This window comes from Zootoca vivipara, chromosome 14 (genome assembly GCF_963506605.1).
Source record: "Zootoca vivipara chromosome 14, rZooViv1.1, whole genome shotgun sequence".
Classification (NCBI taxonomy): domain Eukaryota; kingdom Metazoa; phylum Chordata; class Lepidosauria; order Squamata; family Lacertidae; genus Zootoca; species Zootoca vivipara.
In genome coordinates, this window is record NC_083289.1 from 40,312,339 (window position 1) to 40,331,677 (window position 19,339).

At 46.6% G+C, this 19,339-nt stretch overlaps 1 protein-coding gene and 1 non-coding gene across 2 annotated transcripts in view; one reads left to right on the plus strand and one right to left on the minus strand.

Moving 5' to 3' along the window:
• Positions 1–15,985, minus strand: part of SYT17 (synaptotagmin 17) — a 37,809-nt gene extending 21,824 nt beyond the window's left edge. Inside the window, exons 1-3 of the mRNA XM_035132281.2 lie at positions 15,692–15,985; positions 4,958–4,975; positions 2,800–2,948 (exon numbers count right to left, since the gene is read on the minus strand). Coding sequence (XP_034988172.1) covers positions 2,800–2,948; positions 4,958–4,975; positions 15,692–15,706 — 182 coding nt within the window. The 5' untranslated portion in view covers positions 15,707–15,985. The remainder of the gene's footprint in view (positions 1–2,799; positions 2,949–4,957; positions 4,976–15,691) is intronic.
• A 3,081-nt stretch (positions 15,986–19,066) lies between these two features.
• Positions 19,067–19,135, plus strand: TRNAK-UUU (transfer RNA lysine (anticodon UUU)). The gene has a single exon. It is a non-coding gene; the product is annotated as a tRNA-Lys (tRNA).
• The last annotated feature ends 204 nt before the right edge of the window (positions 19,136–19,339 follow it).

Genomic DNA, 19,339 nt, shown 5'->3' on the forward strand with positions numbered 1-19,339 from the left:
GAAGATGTTCGAGACTATGTAAGGGGCTGTACCACCTGCCAGCGGGCGAAGGTGGTCAGAGCAGCGCCACCAGGGTTGCTGGAGCCCTTAGCCACACCACACAGGCCGTGGGAAGTGGTGTCCATGGACTTCATCACAGATCTGCCTTCGTCCAGGGGTAAGACTGCAGTGTTGGTGGTGGTGGACCTCATGTCCAAAATGTGTCACTTTATACCGTGTGCCAGGGCAGTCTCGGCAGAAGAGACAGCCAAACTGTTTGTTGATCACATTTTCAGACTGCATGGATTACCTTTAAGGGTTATTTCGGATCGTGGCCGCCAATTTGTTTCCAGGTTCTGGCGGCGGCTCATGAACCTCCTGCAGGTGGAGGTCAGCTTGTCGACGGCTAGACACCCGCAGACCAACGGACAAGCGGAGAGGGTCAACGCCATTCTGCAGCAGTACCTGAGATGCTACGTCAGCCAGCGGCAAACGGACTGGGTGGATCGCTTGCCACTAGCAGAATTTGCCTACAACAATGCAGTGCACGTCTCCACAGGGGTGTCGCCCTTTAAGGCCAATTACGGGCGCGACCTCAGATCTTTCCCAGAGAGGGAGAGGGAGGAGGAGGAGGAGGGCCCACAGGCTGAGGATTGGGCAGAGGAACTGGAGACGGTGCACCAGCAGCTCAGAGAACACTTGGAGAGGGCCAAGGAAGCGTACAAAAAGGGGGCAGATCGCCACAGGCGACAAGGGGAGGTCATCAGGGTGGGGGACAAGGTGTGGTTGTCCTCGGAGGGCCTTCCCACCAGAGGGAGGTGCAAAAAGCTGGCACCCAAATGGCTGGGCCCCTTCACGGTCACGCAACAGGTCAACCCGGTGGCATACAGGCTGGCACTGCCAGAGGACATGAGGGTGCATCCAGTGTTTCATAGATCGCTGCTGTCGCCGTACAGGGAAAGCAGCAGGCTCAGAGACAGCGAACAAACCCCCGAGGGAGGGGGGGAGAGGGAAAGCAGGGAGCAACTCAATGAGGCCACGGCCATCCTGGATTCAAGGTGGGGGGTGGGGGGCCTGGAGTACCTCATGGCATGGGAGGATGCTCCACCGTCCCAGAATGAATGGGTTCCCGCCACTCAGATACAGGAGGAATTCTTGGTGGAAGAATTTCACGCCCTCTTTCCCCACAGACCCAAGCCCTGGCACATGGAAAGGGAGGGGGAGGAGGAGGAGGCACGGGAGAACAGCTCACCATGGCGCTGGGAAGCGGAGTTTGAGGAACCAGAGGATGAGGTATGGGTGTCGCCAAGATCCACCCAGTCAGAGGAAGGAGCAGATTGGCAAAACATTTTTACCCCCACCAGCTCTGACGCCACGGACTTTTTGGGATTCCCGTCCTCCCAGGCGGAAGGGGGGGGCTCGCAGGACTGGGGGGAGGTGTTCACACCAACGGGCTCGGAGAGCACCGAGTTTTTAGGCTTCCAGTCGTCACCGACACATGGGGGGGGCCTGGGGAGGGGTGAAGGAGAGCTTGGGAGGGGGGTGGATGTGAGGGACAGGGGATATCGCGAAGTCCCTCCCCTCCTGAGTTCAAGCCCGTCCCCGAGCAAAGGGGAAAGCAGGGAGAGTTCCGATTCCAGTGGGGAAGCAGGAAGTCGTGTCCGAGGCTCAGGCAAGGTAGAGGAGCCAGGGTCCCAGGTGGGACAGGAAGGGGCAAGTAAGGGGGGAAGACCCATCCCCCCAACTCCAGAATTACGCAGGAAGAGGAGGGGCAAGAGGATGGGTCTGCCAAAGCTTTTGTGTTGGAGAAAGACGCGCCAAAAGCCATTAGGAGGTTCTGAAACCGACTGACAACATCGCTCCGTGTAAATAGCAATGACTTGAGCACTGTAAATACGCAGCACCAATAAAAGAATAAAATGCAGAGCTGCGTAGCGTCGTTACTCTGAAGTAGTCCACTCCGGCCACTGTGACAGCAAGGATGGGCTAATCTGTAAATTTCGGTTTCTCTCAGTTCTTCATTTTTCCAATCTTAAATTCAGTTTTCCACATCCGTTTGCAATTTACTTTAATACAGTGGAACCTTGGTTTATGACTACCTCCGTTTATGAAAACCTCCATTTATGAACGCCGTGGACCCAGAAGTGTTTACATCCGGGTTCCGCGGCGTCGGATGCGCAGGCGCGATCTGTGCAGCTCGCACATGCGCAGAAGCGATCTGTGCAGTGCGTGTGTGCAGAAGCGCTCTATCGGCACTTCGTGCACATGCAGAAGCGTGCCTTCGGCGAGCGAATGCCTCGGCGAGCGAAAGCCTCCGCGGAACGGATTGCGTTCGCAAACCGAGGTACCACTGTATACACATTATTGCAAAGCTGCCTTCCCTAATGATAATGAAAATAACATAGAAAAATGCATTAATACACACATTTCTATGCACACTTGCCCTCAGCAGATGCATTTTCATACAGATTACTTGGCTGGAGAACCGCATTGCAAAATTCAGAGAGAATTTCAAAGGATGGCTGTGTTCTGGTCTGCGTATTGGCATGGGAAATCCGAATCAGGTAGCTCACCTTTAAACGTGGATTGAATCGAATTTCTCTCACCACCTTAACACAGGGCCAAACTACAGCTTTGCATTTAACATGCATATTGTTGTTTTCCTTTTTTGAAAAAATGCAAATCGTGGATGCCTGTTAGAAACAAGCAACCAATCCAGATGGGCAGGTAAGCAAGACTTCCAAACGCTCCCAGGAATCTTTGTAGAAACCGAAGTGAAAGGGGAACAAACGGGATCCTAAAAGCAGAATCCAGACTTACAACCAGGAAGGCGTCTGTGGTGGAAAAGGCCCGAGGATTTCCACTTCGTCATCGCTTGACTGGCAACAGCTGCAGTCATAACACTTCTGGCAACAGTTCCGGCAAGTCCATCTGCACAGCAAGAGATCCGAGATTCTAGACAACAGGCCCTGAGGCCGTTGGAAACCAGATAGCAAAAATTACAACCAGTTGGTGGCTGGCAAGCATAAACACTCAGTTGTAATTGAGGTGCAGGGCTTGGATTTCATCTGGGTGTGCCTGTGTGCTTTTTCGGCTGCTTTTCTTGCCTGCAATGGACCTGGAATTAATGCCTTCCTATGTAAATGTCTGTAGGGAGGAGCCTTTTCCATATATAAAGTAAACTCCCTTTTGAAGTCCTTCTTTAATTTGGGGGATGAGGGCAGCTCAGTGGCAGAGCATTTGCTTTGCTTGCAGAAGGTCCCAGGTCCTATCCCTGGCAACTACAGGTAGGGCTGGCAGAGACCCCTGCCAGTAATCCTGGAGAGCTGCTGCTAGCCAGTGTAGACAATACTGAACTAGGTGGACAACGGTCTGTATAAGGCAGCTTCCTATGTTTACTCCATTGATGTGAAAGAAGTGCAAGTTAATTATCTAAGGGGTTCTTTTCCCAACCAACTTTGGCTTTTCAAACCAAACGCTGAAATCAATAGCTTTAAGATAATTTCCTGTCCATTAATTTCAATTTAAATACTCTGATTAGGGTAACACTAGATACAGCCCACAGTCCCAACTTAAGATATAAACAAGAATAGTGTGACAATGTGTCCTACTTTGCAGATGATATTCCTCTATTTTTAAGGGCTGTCAAAAGGCAGTCTTCTATTTGTAGCCATTTCTATTTGGTTGAGAGGAATTAGGGTCCATGCACATACATTTTTTGAGTGCCGTTGTTCAATACAATCCACAAATACTATAAAAGGAAAAAGCAAAGCCATGCAACATATGCTATCAAATCCATAAGTGAATTTGAGGACGTCAAATTCTTGTCACGTATTCACACATCAGTAACCAAAATGAACATTTCTTTTTGCGTATTTGCACCACAGGTTTAAATGGCTTCATGTCAGTTCTAAATTCTGTACTTCAGTTAAGCTCTAACTGAATTGAGTATCTTACTCTATATTTATATATTTCTATTTATGACTCCACTGCTTAGGTGGGCAGGTTTTATCCTTAATTAAAAGAAAAGGGTACTGTTAATCTCTCCCGTTAGGAACATCCTTAAGTCTGAGTAGAGCAATTCAAATAATATAGAACATCCAATTAGGACATGGGCTGTCTTAATTGATTGTATATAAGCCACTCTGGAAGACTTTTTGGCTGAAGAGTTGGGTTCAAATGTTCTAAATAAAATACAGTAAATATTTATACTCTATTTATGGAAAGGTTTCTAGTCAACAATTTATGGAGTGCACAGAGGTGTTTATGTGCACCGGAACATCACAAGCACACTGGAGCATGTGACAATTAACTTTAAAAGTATGAGGGCTATAACTGCTTTTTAAAGTGAAGATTCCCATGCAATCCAGATTTGGAATCCACAGAGCCTAGGGCTTGCCAATCAGAAGGTCGGCGGTTCAAATCCCTGCAACGGGGTGAGCTCCCGTTGTTCGGTCCCTGCTCCTGCCCACCTAGCAGTTCGAAAGCACGTCAAAGTGCAAGTAGATAAATGGGTACTGCTCCAGCGGGAAGGTAAACAGCGTTTCCGTGTGCTGCTCTGGTTCGCCAGAAGTGGCTTAGTCATGCTGGCCACATGACCCAGAAGCTGTACGCCGGCTCCCTCGGCCAATAAAGTGAGATGAACACCGCAACCCCAGAGTCGGTCACGACTGGATCTAATGGTGAGGGGTCCCTTTACCTTTACCAGATACTGCATAGAACATCTGCACCCAAAATGACCGAAATCAGCCTGCCTGCCACATGATCAGCAAAGGCAATTCACGTTTTGCACTAGAAAAAGAAACTAAGGAAAAAGAATGTACCCTACAGAAATCAAGATGCACTTTGCCAAGGAAGAGATTGTGCAAGCCAGAAACCAAAGACAGACAAAGCAAACGAGCAGATGAAAAAGCACAACCATCTCCCTCTGCCTGGGGAGAGGCAAGAGATGGCAGAATGAGTCACCAGATTAACTCACCTCATTTATTGGTTCCAACTGTCCTTTTAGATATCCATGATGAAGCAAGGGGGAAGAAAATGAAACAGACAAGACCAGTTTAGCAAAGCTCTAATGATCCCCAAATACCTGCCCTCCCTGCTTGGTGCCATGGCTTTGATTTCTAGAAAAATGATACTATTTTCAGCTCTTATTGTCCTACATATTTTACTGAAGTTGAAAAGGATCTCCAGGGGGAAATCAATTTATTCTGTGCACTTTCCCTACCAAGCTGCTATTTCTGTTTCCTTCTGAAAGAGCTCACCTGATCCCAAATGTTCCCCCTGGGTAGTCAGCCCTGGCTTTGACCAGGCGCCCCCACAAAGTGAATGTGCTTAAGGCTTTGTTCTCCTGGGTTCTAAGGCTACAATCCTTGCTTGCTTTGTACTTGTTCAATGCAGGCTTTCTCCAAACTGGTGCCCTCGGGTATGCAACTCCCTTCATACCCAACTATGGACCGTGCTGAGTGGGACTGATGGGTGTTGGAGTTCCAGATACATTAGGCCATCAGGCTCCCCATCTCTGATCTTTAGGCACTCCAGCACATACTGGTTCTCACGGGTGGAATCAGGTTGCCAGTCATAGAATCATAGAGCTGGAAGAGACCACAAAGGCCATCCAGTCCAACCCCCTGCCGAGCAGGAAACACCATCAAAGCATTCCTGACAGATGCCTGTCAAGCCTCTGCTTAAAGACCTCCAAAGAAGGAGACTCCACCACACTCCTTGGTAGCAAATTCCACTGCCGAACAGCTCTTACTGTCAGGAAGTTCTTCCTAATGTTTAGGTAGAATCTTCTTTCTTGTAGTTTGAATCCATTGCTCTGTGTCCGTTTCTCCGGAGCAGCAGAAAACAACCTTTCACCCTTTTCTATATGACATGGCTATCATATCACCCCTTAAGCTTCTCTTCTCCAGGCTAAACATACCCAGCTCCCTAAGCCGTTCCTCATAAGGCATCGTTTCCAGGCCTTTGACCATTTTGGTTGCCCTCTTCTGGACACGTTCCAGCTTGTCAATATCCTTCTTGAACTGTGGTGCCCAGAACTGGACACAGTACTCCAGGTGAGGTCTGACCAGAGCAGAATACAGTGGTACTATTACTTCCCTTGATCTAGATGCTATACTCCTATTGATGCAGCCCAGAATTGCATTGGCTTTTTTAGCTGCTGCATCACACTGCTGACTCATGTCAAGTTTGTGGTCTACCAAGACTCCTAGATCCTTTTCACATGTACTGCTCTCAAGCCAGTCGTGCTATTCAAATGCCTAATTATTGAATGCCTATTTGTTATTTAATGCCAGAACACCAGTCACGTTATTTGAAAATGCAGAAGGTGCGCTGTTTGGTTGATTTTCATTTGCAATGATTTTATTTCCTGATGTTTAGACAGGATACTTTGTTCAGTTCAGTGACCTCTGCCTCAATAAGAGCAAAGGGGTTGAGTGAGAAGCAGAAATGACGCACCTCAGCACATAAAATGCCTCTAATTGCATCGTCCGTGCATCTAATCCACGTACGTCACACAAATTTATGGCCGATGCACAGAAACATTTTGCACGCACACACGTTCTTGTGGCTTAACTGTGGGTGTGTCCAAACCCATTACCTGATCTGATCCTGATGAGCACAGCTGGCAATATCATACACCCAAGCATGTCTTCTTAATTCCGGTTGAATGCTGGCATTGTGGGTTGTGTTTTTTTTAAAAAGTATTGCAAGTAATTTGATGCATGACTCATGATGCGATAAAATTTGATCCATGGATGGCTTTGCTGAATTACTTCCAAGACTTTGCTCAACCTGCACAGAGACTGCTTATTGAAAATTTAATTCTTGATGGAAAGGCAATCTCAGCCATGCACTGAAAACTATCGATCCCGGAAGAGCAGCAGCAGGTCTACTATGGAGCAAACATTGAAAGAAATGTACAGCGGTATAACAGTGTCTTCATTCAGGCATCTCACCATACCAACCAAACCATGGTTTTATCGCAAAACGTAGCTAGAAACCATTGTTTGTGCTGAACAGTATTTCTTTTTCTTGCTTGCTTCCCCCAGGAGTCCCTGGATATTATCCAACATTGCTCTGCCTTAACTTACTCAGAACAGTGGTGAAGCTCATGGTTTCCATGCAGAAGGTTCGAGGATCAATCCTCAGCATTTCCTTTTCTTTCTTTTTTTTAATTTTTATTGAAGATTTTATTATACTACAAAATAAACTAATGACCAAAGGGACATACATTCGAGATTGATTGTCTATCAGTACATAGTAATAGTAATCAATACGATGGTCTCTATATAACAAGATATAAACATTTTATATCTTATATTACAGAATTAAGTATTGTTACACCCCTCAGCATAACACAAAATCAAACACATAAAAGAGAAAAGAGAATAATAATAATAATAATTAATAATAATAATAATAATAAACCACAATTTGGACTTCCTGTTAATCCCTAATGTATATTCTTGTTTTACACATGAATGTACTCTATTATATAATTCTTTACCTAATTATCTAATATATTCCTACATGAATGTGTATCCTTAAGTTAATTACTCAGCTCATTCTCTTTCCAAGGTCATTCGAATGCTAGCGTAGACAATGCACCTTTACTATACTTTTGAACATATATCTTATACCTATTCCACTTTCCCATGAATTTTTGCTTTCAATTACCTCTCAAGCTGTTTGTCAATTGTGCCATTTCAGCAAATTCATGCATTTTATTCTGCCAATCTGTTATTGTCTGGACTCCTTCTTCCTTCCACCCCTTTTATCTCTGTTCCATGTTTACAAAAGTTACAAGGCAATCTCCTGGCCAGTTATTTGTTCTAGCAAGTCTGGATCTGATTCTAAAAATTCCCTCTACTTTATGTACCATCTCATGCTCTTCCAACTCAAGCCACTTTGCTAGTTCTGGAATTATTTTCTGTTCTATCTGTTTGTCCAGCTCCTGCGATATTGATTTGAATCTTAATATTCTTTCTCTTCTATGCATCTCAATCATTGATATTGCATCTAGAACTGCCTTGTGTGTTTCTTTTATTTCTGAAATGTATTTCTTATTTTATCCAATTCCCCCTTCCTTTCTCTATTCTCTATCCACGGCATTTCCAGGAAGCTGCCTTATACCAAAATGAGACCACTGGCCTCTCTAGATTAGCACTGTCTATACTGGTTGGCAGCAGCTCTCCAAAATTTCAGCCAGGGATCTTTCCCAGGACTTCCTGGAGTTGCCAGGGATTGGCCTGCAGACCTGCTGATCTACCACTGAGCTACAGCCTCCCTCCTCTGAAACCTGTGGAAACCTGAAACAGTAATAATAATAATAATAATAATAATAATAATAATAATAATAATAATAATATTTATACCCTGCCCATCTGGCTGGGTTTCCCCAGCCACTCTGGGCGGCTTCCAACCAAATATTTAAAACAATACAGCATCAAACATTAAAAACCTCCCTAAACAGGGCCACTTTCAGTTGTCTTTTAAAAGTAAAATAGTTGTTTATTGCCTTGACATCTGCTGGGAGGGCGTTCTACAGGGCGGGCGCCACTACCGAGAAGGCCCTCTGCCTGGTTCCCTGTAACCTCACAGTAAGGGAACTGCCAGAAGGCCCTCGGCGCTGGATCTCAGTGTCCGGGCTGAACGATGGGGGTGGAAACGCTCCTTCAGGTATACTGGACCAAGGCCGTTTAGGGCTTTAAAGGCCAGTGCCAACACTTTGAATTGTGCTCGGAAACGTACTGGGAGCCAGTGTAGATCTCTCAGGACCGGTGTTATGTGGTCCCGCCAGCCACTCCCAGTCACCAGTCTAGCTGCCACATTTTGGATTAATTGCAGTTTCCGGGTCACCTTCAAAGGTAGCCCCACGTAGAGCGCATTGCAGTAGTCCAAGCGGGAGATAACCAGAGCATGCACCACTCTGGTGAGACAGTCTGCAGGCAGGTAGGGTCTCAGCCTGCGTACCAGACGAAGCTGGTAGACAGCTGCCCTGGACACAGAATTAACCTGTGCCTCCATGGACAGCTGTGAGTCCAAAATGACTCCCAGGCTACACACCTGGTCCTTCAGGGGCACAGTTACCCAATTCAGGGCCAGGGAGTCCCCCACACCCGCCCGCCCCCTGTCCCCCCAAAACAGTACTTCTGTCTTGTCAGGATTCAACCTCAATCTGTTAGCCGCCATCCATCCTCCAACCGCCTCCAGGCACTCACACAGGACCTTCACCGCCTTCACTGGTTCTGATTTAAAAGAGAGATAGAGCTGGGTGTCATCTGCATACAAACCAATCTACCACCTCAAGGCTTCATAACCATCTTTCACTAGGTGTGTAACTTTGAGCTCCTGCTGGTCTTGCCACCAGCTTCACCAACCTCATTGTGCTGGGTGTGCAGAACAGAGGCCCTGCATATTTTCTTATATCTGGTGGGGGAAACCAGGGATTTTTTTCAGCCAGAGCTCACCAGAACTCAGTTCTGGTGCCTCTCAGGTGGGCTCCTCTGCAACATTTGGCACCCAGCTTATACCATATTTTTCGGACCATAACACGCACTGGACCATAACATGCACCTACTTTTTTGAGGAGGAAAACAAGAGCCTGGCTCTTGCACGGGCTCTGGCTCTTGTGGGGCACTGGTTCTGGCTCTTCGCACAGGCTTTGGCTCTGGTGCAGGGCTCTGGCTCTTGCGGGGTTCTGGCTCTGGCTCTTGCACGGGCTCTGGCTCTGGCATTCGCTCCATAACAGCAGCGACTTTTTCCCTTCCGTTTTAGGAGGGGGAAAATGTGTGTTATGCTCCAAAAAATACGGTATATCTGAGTTTCTAACACTGCCCCTACGGGAAGCCTACAAGCAGAAACTGAGCACAACAGCCCTTGCCTTAGTTATTACAGTACTCCCAGTAACTGGCATTCAGAGGCTCTGAAGTTCTCTCAGATGGGTGTTGCCTGGAGAACCTAGTCTGGAGACAGAAAGACAAAAGCCCTTCGTCTGCTCCCAGCCTTTGTTGAACATGTTGCTCAACTGGAGCTGTCCATGGTCCAGCTACCTTTGACCAGTCCTGCCTGCCGCTTATCTCATGGCTTCTGGCAAGAAAACCAGAACATGGCACACAGCTCCATCAAGTCCCGCAAAACAATGTTCCATTCTAGATCATTAAGTACCCTATATAATGGAAGTTCAAATGCTGTGGGCTCCATCAAGTCCCATAAAACAAAACCAGGCTACATCTCCAAAGACTTCTTACTTCTTTGAGCACTTAACACGTTCTTGAGCATGTCAGGAAAGCCAAATCCACCATGAAGCACTTTGGAAGCTCTGCAGGTGACACACAGTAGCCCCAATAACAACGTTGGGCCATTCTAGCATAGAGGTTAGAGCACTGGGATAGAAGCAGGAAGTACTGGCTTCAAATCTCTGCTCAGCTATCAAACCCACTGCTGGGCTGGTTGCATTGCCCAGGCCTCACCCACCTCATGGGGTTGCTGTGAGAATACACAGGAAGATCCCACACATGCCGCTCCCCTCTAAGATCCTTGGATAAAAATGCAACAAATAAATATGTGGACAATTAATAAATAATAAATTTTGTGGTACATATATGCGCCCAAAATGTCCCCACAGTTAAATCCTAGGCTTATCTTCAGTTACAGTAGGGAGGAATAACCAGTGTAAATTATACCTTTGTACAGTAGGTCAGTTTACAGGCACACCTCCCCATCGTCCATCCATCAGAATTCAATGGCACATCCCAGCCAAGCAAAAACACAATGGGTGCAAAGCAGGGAAGGATGTGGCCAGTGGAGAGCTCTGAGGCCAGACAAGGAGGTCTGGGGGGCCACACTCATTGCCTTGGCCTGAGGTTGGAACCCGAAAGAGGGGAGAGCGGTATCGGAACCTGAAAGAGGGGAGAGCGGTATCGGATGCCGCTGGGCACCCCCGATATCAGTGTAACTCCCTGCGTTGCAGGACCGCTTAGCCCTTACAGAGCCCACTTTTCGCCTGTCGCGCTCGAAGCGCCCCCAGAGCGGTTGCTTCGCGCTCCCTCCGCGTCCGCAGCTCACTGGAAGTCCCCCAGCACCTGTTTTCCATGCAGATGATCCACACGCTCAATCCCTGGCGTTTCCAGATAGCGGTAGCAGAGACTCCAGTGTGAGACCTGGAGAGTTGCTGCCAGTCAGCGTAGACAATATTGAGCTAGATAGACAAATAGCCTGGCCTAGTGTAAGGCAGCTCCCTATGTTTCAGTGCTTCGCAGGTGCCCAAGGAGGAGGTGAGAAGGCAGCAGCCCTCTCCCGCTTGTTGCTATCCATCTGATGGCATTAAGTACCACGCTGCCTCTGCATCTAAAGGACAGATTCAGTATCCCCTTGGGGTTGCATCAGTGATTCATCTAGTGAAACTAGTGTGGGTTTAGGGCATGCAGAGCAGGCTGTAAATGTCACAGAATAAATATATAGCCTCAGATGTGCAACAGTTAATGTGGGGAGGGGCGGGGAGAGGAGCCTTGGGGAAAGTCCGTAGTTCGGTATTAAGAGTATCTGCTTTGGAACCAGGTTCCATTCCAGTCATCTCCAGGAAGAGCTGTCTAAAACCTTGTGGAGTTGCTGCCAGTCCGTGCAGGAAACACTGAGATAGGTGAGAAATCTTTCGCCCAACATGGGGCTCGAACCCACGACCCTGAGATTAAGAGTCTCCTGCTCTACTAAATGAGCTATCCCACTAGGCATTTAAAGAAATTCTTCTGGTTTTATAATTAATTTTAATTGATTTTATATTCATTGTACCGTTTTCCACCTCACTTTACATCACTTAAAGAGACTGAGGTGTTAAGCAGTATAGGAATTTTTAAAAAATAAATAAAACACGTGCAAAACGATACGCCTGCATATTGCCTTCTGCTTTGCCACTACCTCCCCTTCACCTGTTGCTGTTTCCTCTGTGGAATTTCAGGTTGCAATCTCCTTGGTACAGAGAACTGCGCCTCTGGTACTCCATAAAGCACCTTGCATACTGATAGCGTCATCTAAAGAAATCTTCTAGGGAAGGGGGCCCTGTGGTCCTTCAGATGTTGCTGACAAAGGGTCATAGTTCAGCGACAGAACATCTGCTTTGTATGCAGAAGGTCCCAGGTTCAGTCCCAGAGGATGAGCTGACAGATGACCCAGCCTGAAATACTGGAGAGCTGCTGCTAGTCTGTGTAGGCATTACTGAGCTGGAACAGTCTGCCTCAGCATAAGGTAGTATCCTATAGGACTCCAATTTCCATCAGCCCCAGGCAGTGGTCAGGGATTGTGGGAGTTGGAGTCCAGCAACATCTGGAGGGCCACAGGTTCCCTGTCCCTGTTGTAGGGATTGAATGCTGGCTCAGTGAAAAGCCACAATGTGGCCTGGTGTTCAGCATGTCTGAAAAGGTTGATCTGAGGTCTGAGCAAGTCAGGCCTGGCGTTTTCAGAGAACAGCAGTCTGCTACCAAGCTTAGCTACCACGGACTATAGAGAAGGCAAACAAACCATGAGAGGAAGAACAGAAGAGCCCTTCTGGATCAAGCCAGAGGCCCACCTAGTCCATCATTCTGTCCTCACAGTGGCCAACCAGATGCTTCTGGGAATCCCATAAGCAGGACCTGAACTCAACACCCCTCTCCCCACCAGTGAGTCCCTTGTACCAACTCAAGGTGACCTAAATCACCAGTGTGCACAGCAGGAACCAAAGGGATTTAAAGACCTGCCAATTTTGGCTCTCCCAATTTCTCGCCCCCCCCCCCAATCTTAAATTCAGCTCTTCACATTTTGCAAAAATTTACACTTGGGAAAAGAAGCCCTCCTGAAAATCCACTAGCAGTTTAGGTGCAAATTTCTCCCAACAAACACATCTTTATGTGCAGTTTTGACTCGTGCATACATTTTTGCAAGCACTTTCCCAATATAATGCATTCTTTTATATTTTGGTATTCTTTTATTCTTGGTATCTGAAGAAGTGTGCATGCACACGAAAGCTCATACCAAAATAAAAACCTAGTTGGTCTTTAAGGTGCTACTGAAGGAATTTTTTTATTTTGCTTCGACTCAGACCAACACAGCTACCTACCTGTAACTAGCATTTGTTTATGTTATTTTTACCAATATATGTATTCATTTTTATCTTCACATTCCCCAAATAAATCCATTTCTGGAAACACTGCTTGGTGAGGAAAGTGCATTGCAAAATGTGGATTAGTGCAAATTCTGAAGGATACCTGTGCTTCGGTTTGCATAGAGTTTTGGAAAGTGTCACTTTGATAGACTGACCTTTATATGTCAATTGAAATGAATTTCTCTCTGGTCCCTTCATTGCCTATCTTTAGGTGTCAGGCGAAAACATTTCTCTATAACCAGGCCATTGACAGGTTAAACATTCTATGGCCTTTTAAATGTGTTGGAGGGAGAGGAGTTTTGGGTTTGTTTGTTTTTCATGTTCTCATTTTGTATTTTTATGTTGTGAACTGCCCTGGGATCATCAGGTGAAGGGCAGCATACAAATTTAATAAATAATAATAACAGCTCAGTGGGAGGGCATCTGCGTTGCATGCATAACATCACAGGTTCATTCCCCGGCATAGTCAGGTAAGATGGGGCATTACCCTTGTCTGAAACCCTGGAGAGCCTCTGCCAGTTAGTGTAGCTCAGGCACCCCCAAACTGCGGCCCTCCAGATGTTATGGCCTACAACTCCCATGATCCCTAGCTTAAGAGGACCAGTGGTCAGGGATGATGGGAATTGTAGTCCAAAACATCTGGAGGGTCGAAGTTTGGGGGTGCCTGGTGTAGCTGATACTGAGATCTGGAGCGAGGAACTTTTAACCCTCCAGATGTTGCTGAACTACTGCTCTCATCAGCCCCAGCAAGCATGACCAATGGTGCAGGTTCAGCAACAGCTGGAATGGGGGCTAAATGTTCCCCAGACCTGACATATCACATTGGTATAAAGCAGGTTCAGAGATTGATTTGGTCCACATGAACGGTTCCAACACAAGGGGAACCAAGCCTAGGGGGCGCCGCAGAGCATCACAACTATGACACAGTGAATTGAGCAGGACGGAAGGTGAGAGGCAGGGCACCACCGAATTTTGGCCTCACACTGGACACCGCTGAAATTTGAAAGACCGAAGTCTGCTTTGGAAGAAAGGCTAGCTAATTAATAAATGCTGTCCTTAGTGAATTGAATGCTTACAATAAAGTCAATCAGAAGAATTGAGGATTTCTTTCTTTAAACGTCTGAGGACCCTTTGCCCTCCTTGCAGACAGCTCCTGCTTGAGAGTGTTTTCACCACCTTTCCACTGCAGAATCCAGAAACCTCATCCATGCACCCCAGCAGTGAGTTTGACAGACAGACATCCAACCTCTGCTTAAAAGCTTCCAAGGAAGGAAAGACCACCTTTTTAATACTGTCTGGTTTAACGGTAACCTTAAGCGTCCCTTAAAAGGAGGGGAAATGTTCCTCACAGTGTTGCCAATCACACAGCCTGCAGCAAGAGCACCAGTTTGGCCCCATAGCCGTGGGTGCCTGGGGTCATGGGTGCCATGCAGCGTGCATAGCCCTGGCACCAAAATATGTGGCTGCCTGGCTCCTTCATGGAGAATTTTGTGGGTGCTGGGGCACCCAGGGCCCCAGGGAGTTGGCGCCTATGGCCTGCAGCCAAAAATTCTGGACTGTCACAGCAAAGTGAAATCCAAAAGGAGTTTTCACACACAAATAGGATTCACCTGCTTTACTCCAGAGCCCCAAGTGCAAATTCTGCTCTACTGTATTTACATTTCTCTCACACACCCTCTCCTTCAACTGCAGGTTTCCACAGCATACATGCAAGCCACGCAAGCCTTCACATAACCACATCTCTGGGAGGAGAGGAGGGAAGCCTTATGGAGCACCCAGAATCACTAATACACGCGTAGCAAGTATTTTTTTTAAAACCACCTATCCACATGTCATTAATTACATGCACACATATTTCAAGACCCACAGGCGTAGCAGCCATATACATTTTAAAGTCATGCACAATACATATACATATACATATACATATACATATATATATATATATATATCTGTCTCTCTCACACACATTTTCAGCATGATTTGAGAGACCCATTTCTCACCAAACCCCATTTTTGCAGGCAACCATTCCATCAACTTTGAGCAGCATCTCAGGGACTCATTTCCCCACCTCCCTCATAAAATAAAAAGCCACCCATGTTTTCCCCCCATGGAGCTTTTCCATTAACCTCCAAGTGCTTCTCCCAACCGCCAGCAAAAAAACAACGGCTTTTATTTTCCTACTCTGACGATTGCTAGTCGATAAAATTGAAAGGAGGAAGGGAGGGCAAGGCAGAATAAAATTACAGCCAGCTACTTTTTAAAAAATGTATGCTACAGGTTGCAATTTCTTCCAACGGGGAGCAAAGTCAGCAACTCGAAAACTCACAACTCGAGTCGCTCAAGTTTCAGAGTAAAGAGGGATCCTCCCTTTTGCCAGGTAGCAACTAAGGAGAAAACCTCGACAGCTTTTTTTCAAATTAAGATTATTGCCATTGTTTTAGTTCTGTTCCTTGCAAGCAGAGGCTGCCCTCCCTCTGCCTCTCCCCACCGCAACCTCGGGGTCTGCAGCCACACCGCCATCCCCAATAATCTCTCTCTTTCCCCACTGGTGCTGCTCAGACCTACCTGTATATACGCCATCTTCCTCGGGTCTCTCACATTAGTCCCCGCACAGGCTGTGCATGGCGTCTGCCCTCAACAATAGAACACAGACGTGCCTTGCTTGCTCAATGAGGACTGTTTGATTGACCATGCCGGCTCCCAGCACCAACTCGTTGCTTTTGCTCCTTTTGCATTGCCTTAGCTGAGGGTTGCATGAGCTGCGTTCCCAGAGGGGCTGGCTGGAAGAACGGGGGGTCACTCTCTACCTCCTTCGCTGGATGCTTCAATTCAGATTTATTTTATATCTATCTCCTTTAACAAGCCACCTTCTAGGCATGGTCAGCAATCTGCATCCCAGCCTTCTGCCACACCCCTCCCGGGGGGGGGGGACTATTGATCCCCCGACCTCTCCAGCCAAGGGGGAGGGGAATGACCTTTACAGGCGACAACCGGGGAAGGGCAAGCGAAGAGAGTGGGCGGCTTCCCTCTCCCTTGCCTGCAGCGTGCAACACGTGCAGCGTTAAACAGCGGAGGAGAGCAGCCGAAAGAGGAATTCTCTGCAAGGATGGTTAATTTTAATACTGTATAATATATATATTGCACTCACCGCTAGGGGGAGCGAGAGAATCGCACGCGCGGCTGGAGCAGCAGGCGCTGAACTGAAACAGCGGGTGTGCCCCAGTTGTTTCTATAAGGCAGCCTTCTCCAGACCAAGACATCTCAACAGGTTGCTATAGGATAGGCTGGTATATAATAAAGTTTTAAATCCCAGAATTTAATCTGAAGCATCATTGAGCCCACCAAGAAATGGATTTCATTATTGAAAGGTGCTAGTGCACAAGAGATTTCTCCTATACTGTAACTTAAGCTCATTAAATCTCCTTCTGCACCCAGCTGTTGCTGAAGGTGGGGTAGAGGACAGCAGTGAAGAAAAGTGTATCCACAGCATTGCTATTTTGGAGTGATATTCAATATGTGTTACTATTAGTATATAAAGCTGGGGATCAGTAGGACTTGTGTGAGCACCTTACCCCATATATGACCGCTTGATCATTTCGATCTGTGGAACATACTCATTCCACGGTTGTCAGAAATCGTTTTCTTCAGTGTGGCAGCTCCTAAACTTTGGAACTCCCTGCCTATTGACATTGTCACCACAGTACTCTTTACTGTGCTTGCTAAAAACATTCTTGTTTAGAAACGGCTACCAATATGTTTTTCAGCACCTGTTTAAAACATTTTTTTGTTTAAGCAAACCTATGTAGATGTATAGATATTGCATGTGTTCTATCTCTATTTAACTACTGTTTATTTTAATCATCTTTCAAATATTTAAATGCCTGGGTGTGTTTTTTCTTACAGGTGTCGGTACAATCAAACAGTAAATAAAATTGTGATAAATAAATAAGATCACGTGTTGCACAATTAAAGTTGATTTGGCGTTTTTGCCTAAGCAACCTCTTCCCCCAATCGACTGGATTTTTTATGATAAGGAAGTTGATGGGGGGTATGGGGGAATGTACCAGAAAGTTGCTTTGAGACAACATCTAAAACCAGTCAGCGACATAATGCTCCGTAAACAGGTCACCTGGAAGTTTTTGCCCTCGTCTGGGGGACAGCCCTTCAGATTACTGGAAGACTGTCAGGTCCATACAAATGTCTTTAATATATCAATATTTATCCCCCTGCATTTCCTTAAAAAGCACTGAAACTTTCCTACCTCTTTACAACAACCCTGTGAGATAGGTTAGGCTGAGAGATTTTGGCTGGCCCAAGGTGACTGGGGCTTTAAACGTGGATTTTATTTATTCTCTCCTGTGGAGTTACATGCCCATCATGGGCGGGGCCAGGGGCACATGCAAATTTCCATTTTGCACAGGAGCTAGTCCATGGGTAGGCAAACTTAGGCCCGGGGGCCAGATCCAGCCCAATCACCTCCTAATTTTAGTTTTGGTTTTGGGCAGAATTTAGGCCACAACTTTATTGATTACAGAAAAGTGAGTGGTTGCATAGGCTCTGGTTCGACTAGCTGCAGGTAGCACTGACCCAGAGCTCTATCATAGGTCAGCCAAGGGTGAACACCTGAGGCAGGTGAAAAGCCTGGGAACAGACTCTGTTCACTCCCCCAGATGCTCCCCTGGACTCAGGCATGGGCACAACCCCCTTTCAGGGGTTGACCAAACCAAGTTGAGTCCCTGGATTCCTTTAACGGAATACCCTTCACATAGGGTTGGCAAGACCTTTCTCCCATCCATATCACATGAACCAGTACCTATCCGCAACCTTACAAGTTGTGACGATTTGCTACGCGGCAGGCGAAACCCAAATGGCAACAGCCAATCAGCCAAGTGGGGAAAATTCCTGCTGTGTCCCTGTCCCAATGACAGATGACACACAAAGGCATAGCAAGGTCAATTGCAAAATACCCTAAATATAGGGAGAGGTAGGCAGGTGCTCCGTTTGCCCGAGCCAAAAGAGAACCTCTGGGTCACGTGCAAGGGATTAAATAGGTCCCTCGAACTGTTCAGACTGCACCCCATTGGCCAGATTACACCCAGCAAAGAGGAACCCACCAATCAGGCATTGTGGCTATCCAATAGACCCACCTACAACCAGGAGGTCAGTCTCCAGGTCTCACCACAACACATGCCCTCTTTTAGGGAGGACACGATTTATCGGGGCTGGCGGAGGCAACTACCATTCCCTGTGGACTCATGCCCCAGGTCTGAGGCTCCCCACCGGTGCTTTAGAGCAGAGGTTCCCAAGCTTTTTCAACCACTACCCCCTTGGTGCACCCCCAGTGTCCCCTAACTTATTAAAAAAAAATATTCAGAATAATGGTTTGAATGGCCCACTAAGAAAGGTAATCACACACAAAAATTCAAAACTGCAACAATTACCGTATTTTTCCATGTATAAGACTAGGATTTTTCACTAAAAAATAATGTCAAAAATTAGGAGGTGTCTTATACTCTGGACCATCTCCCCCCCATTTTCTTAAATCGAGTCCCCCATCTTATACATGGGGGCGTCTTATAGACGGAAAAATGTGGTAATTACACATTCGTTCAACAACCAGTTAAAACTATTAAGTTTAATTCAAGAGAACTGATGAACTTGACAGAGATACCAGCTTTTCAAAGTATGAGAGACATACTTGCCTTTTGGCACCCCCAGATAATCTCCCTTGCCTTTTGGCACCCCCAGATAATCCCATCACCCCCAGGGGGCAGTCCTACCCACTTTGAGAACCACTGCTCTGGAGCGAAGCAGATGGGACACAGAGAGGTGCTATTAGCTCCATGGGTGGGGGGACCCTGCTCTAGGCCTCCCTTATCCCTCTTTTACCACCCTTTAACTTTCTCAACTTGTCTATGACAACAGTGTCATAACTATATGGGATAGCTCAGTTGGTAGAGCATGAGACTTTTAATCTCAGGGTCGTGGGTTCAAGCCCCACCTTAAGCAAAATATTCCTGCATTGCAGGGGGTTGGACTAGATGGCCCCTGTGGTCCCTTCCAACTCAACAATTCTATGATAGCAAATGTAAATGAACCATGAAAAAGACTCAATGAATTGAATATGGGGAAGCTATATGTACTTTTGTTTGTTTGTTTTGTAACACAAGAAAATCCTCAATAAAAAACTAAATAAAAAACCAAAACTATAAA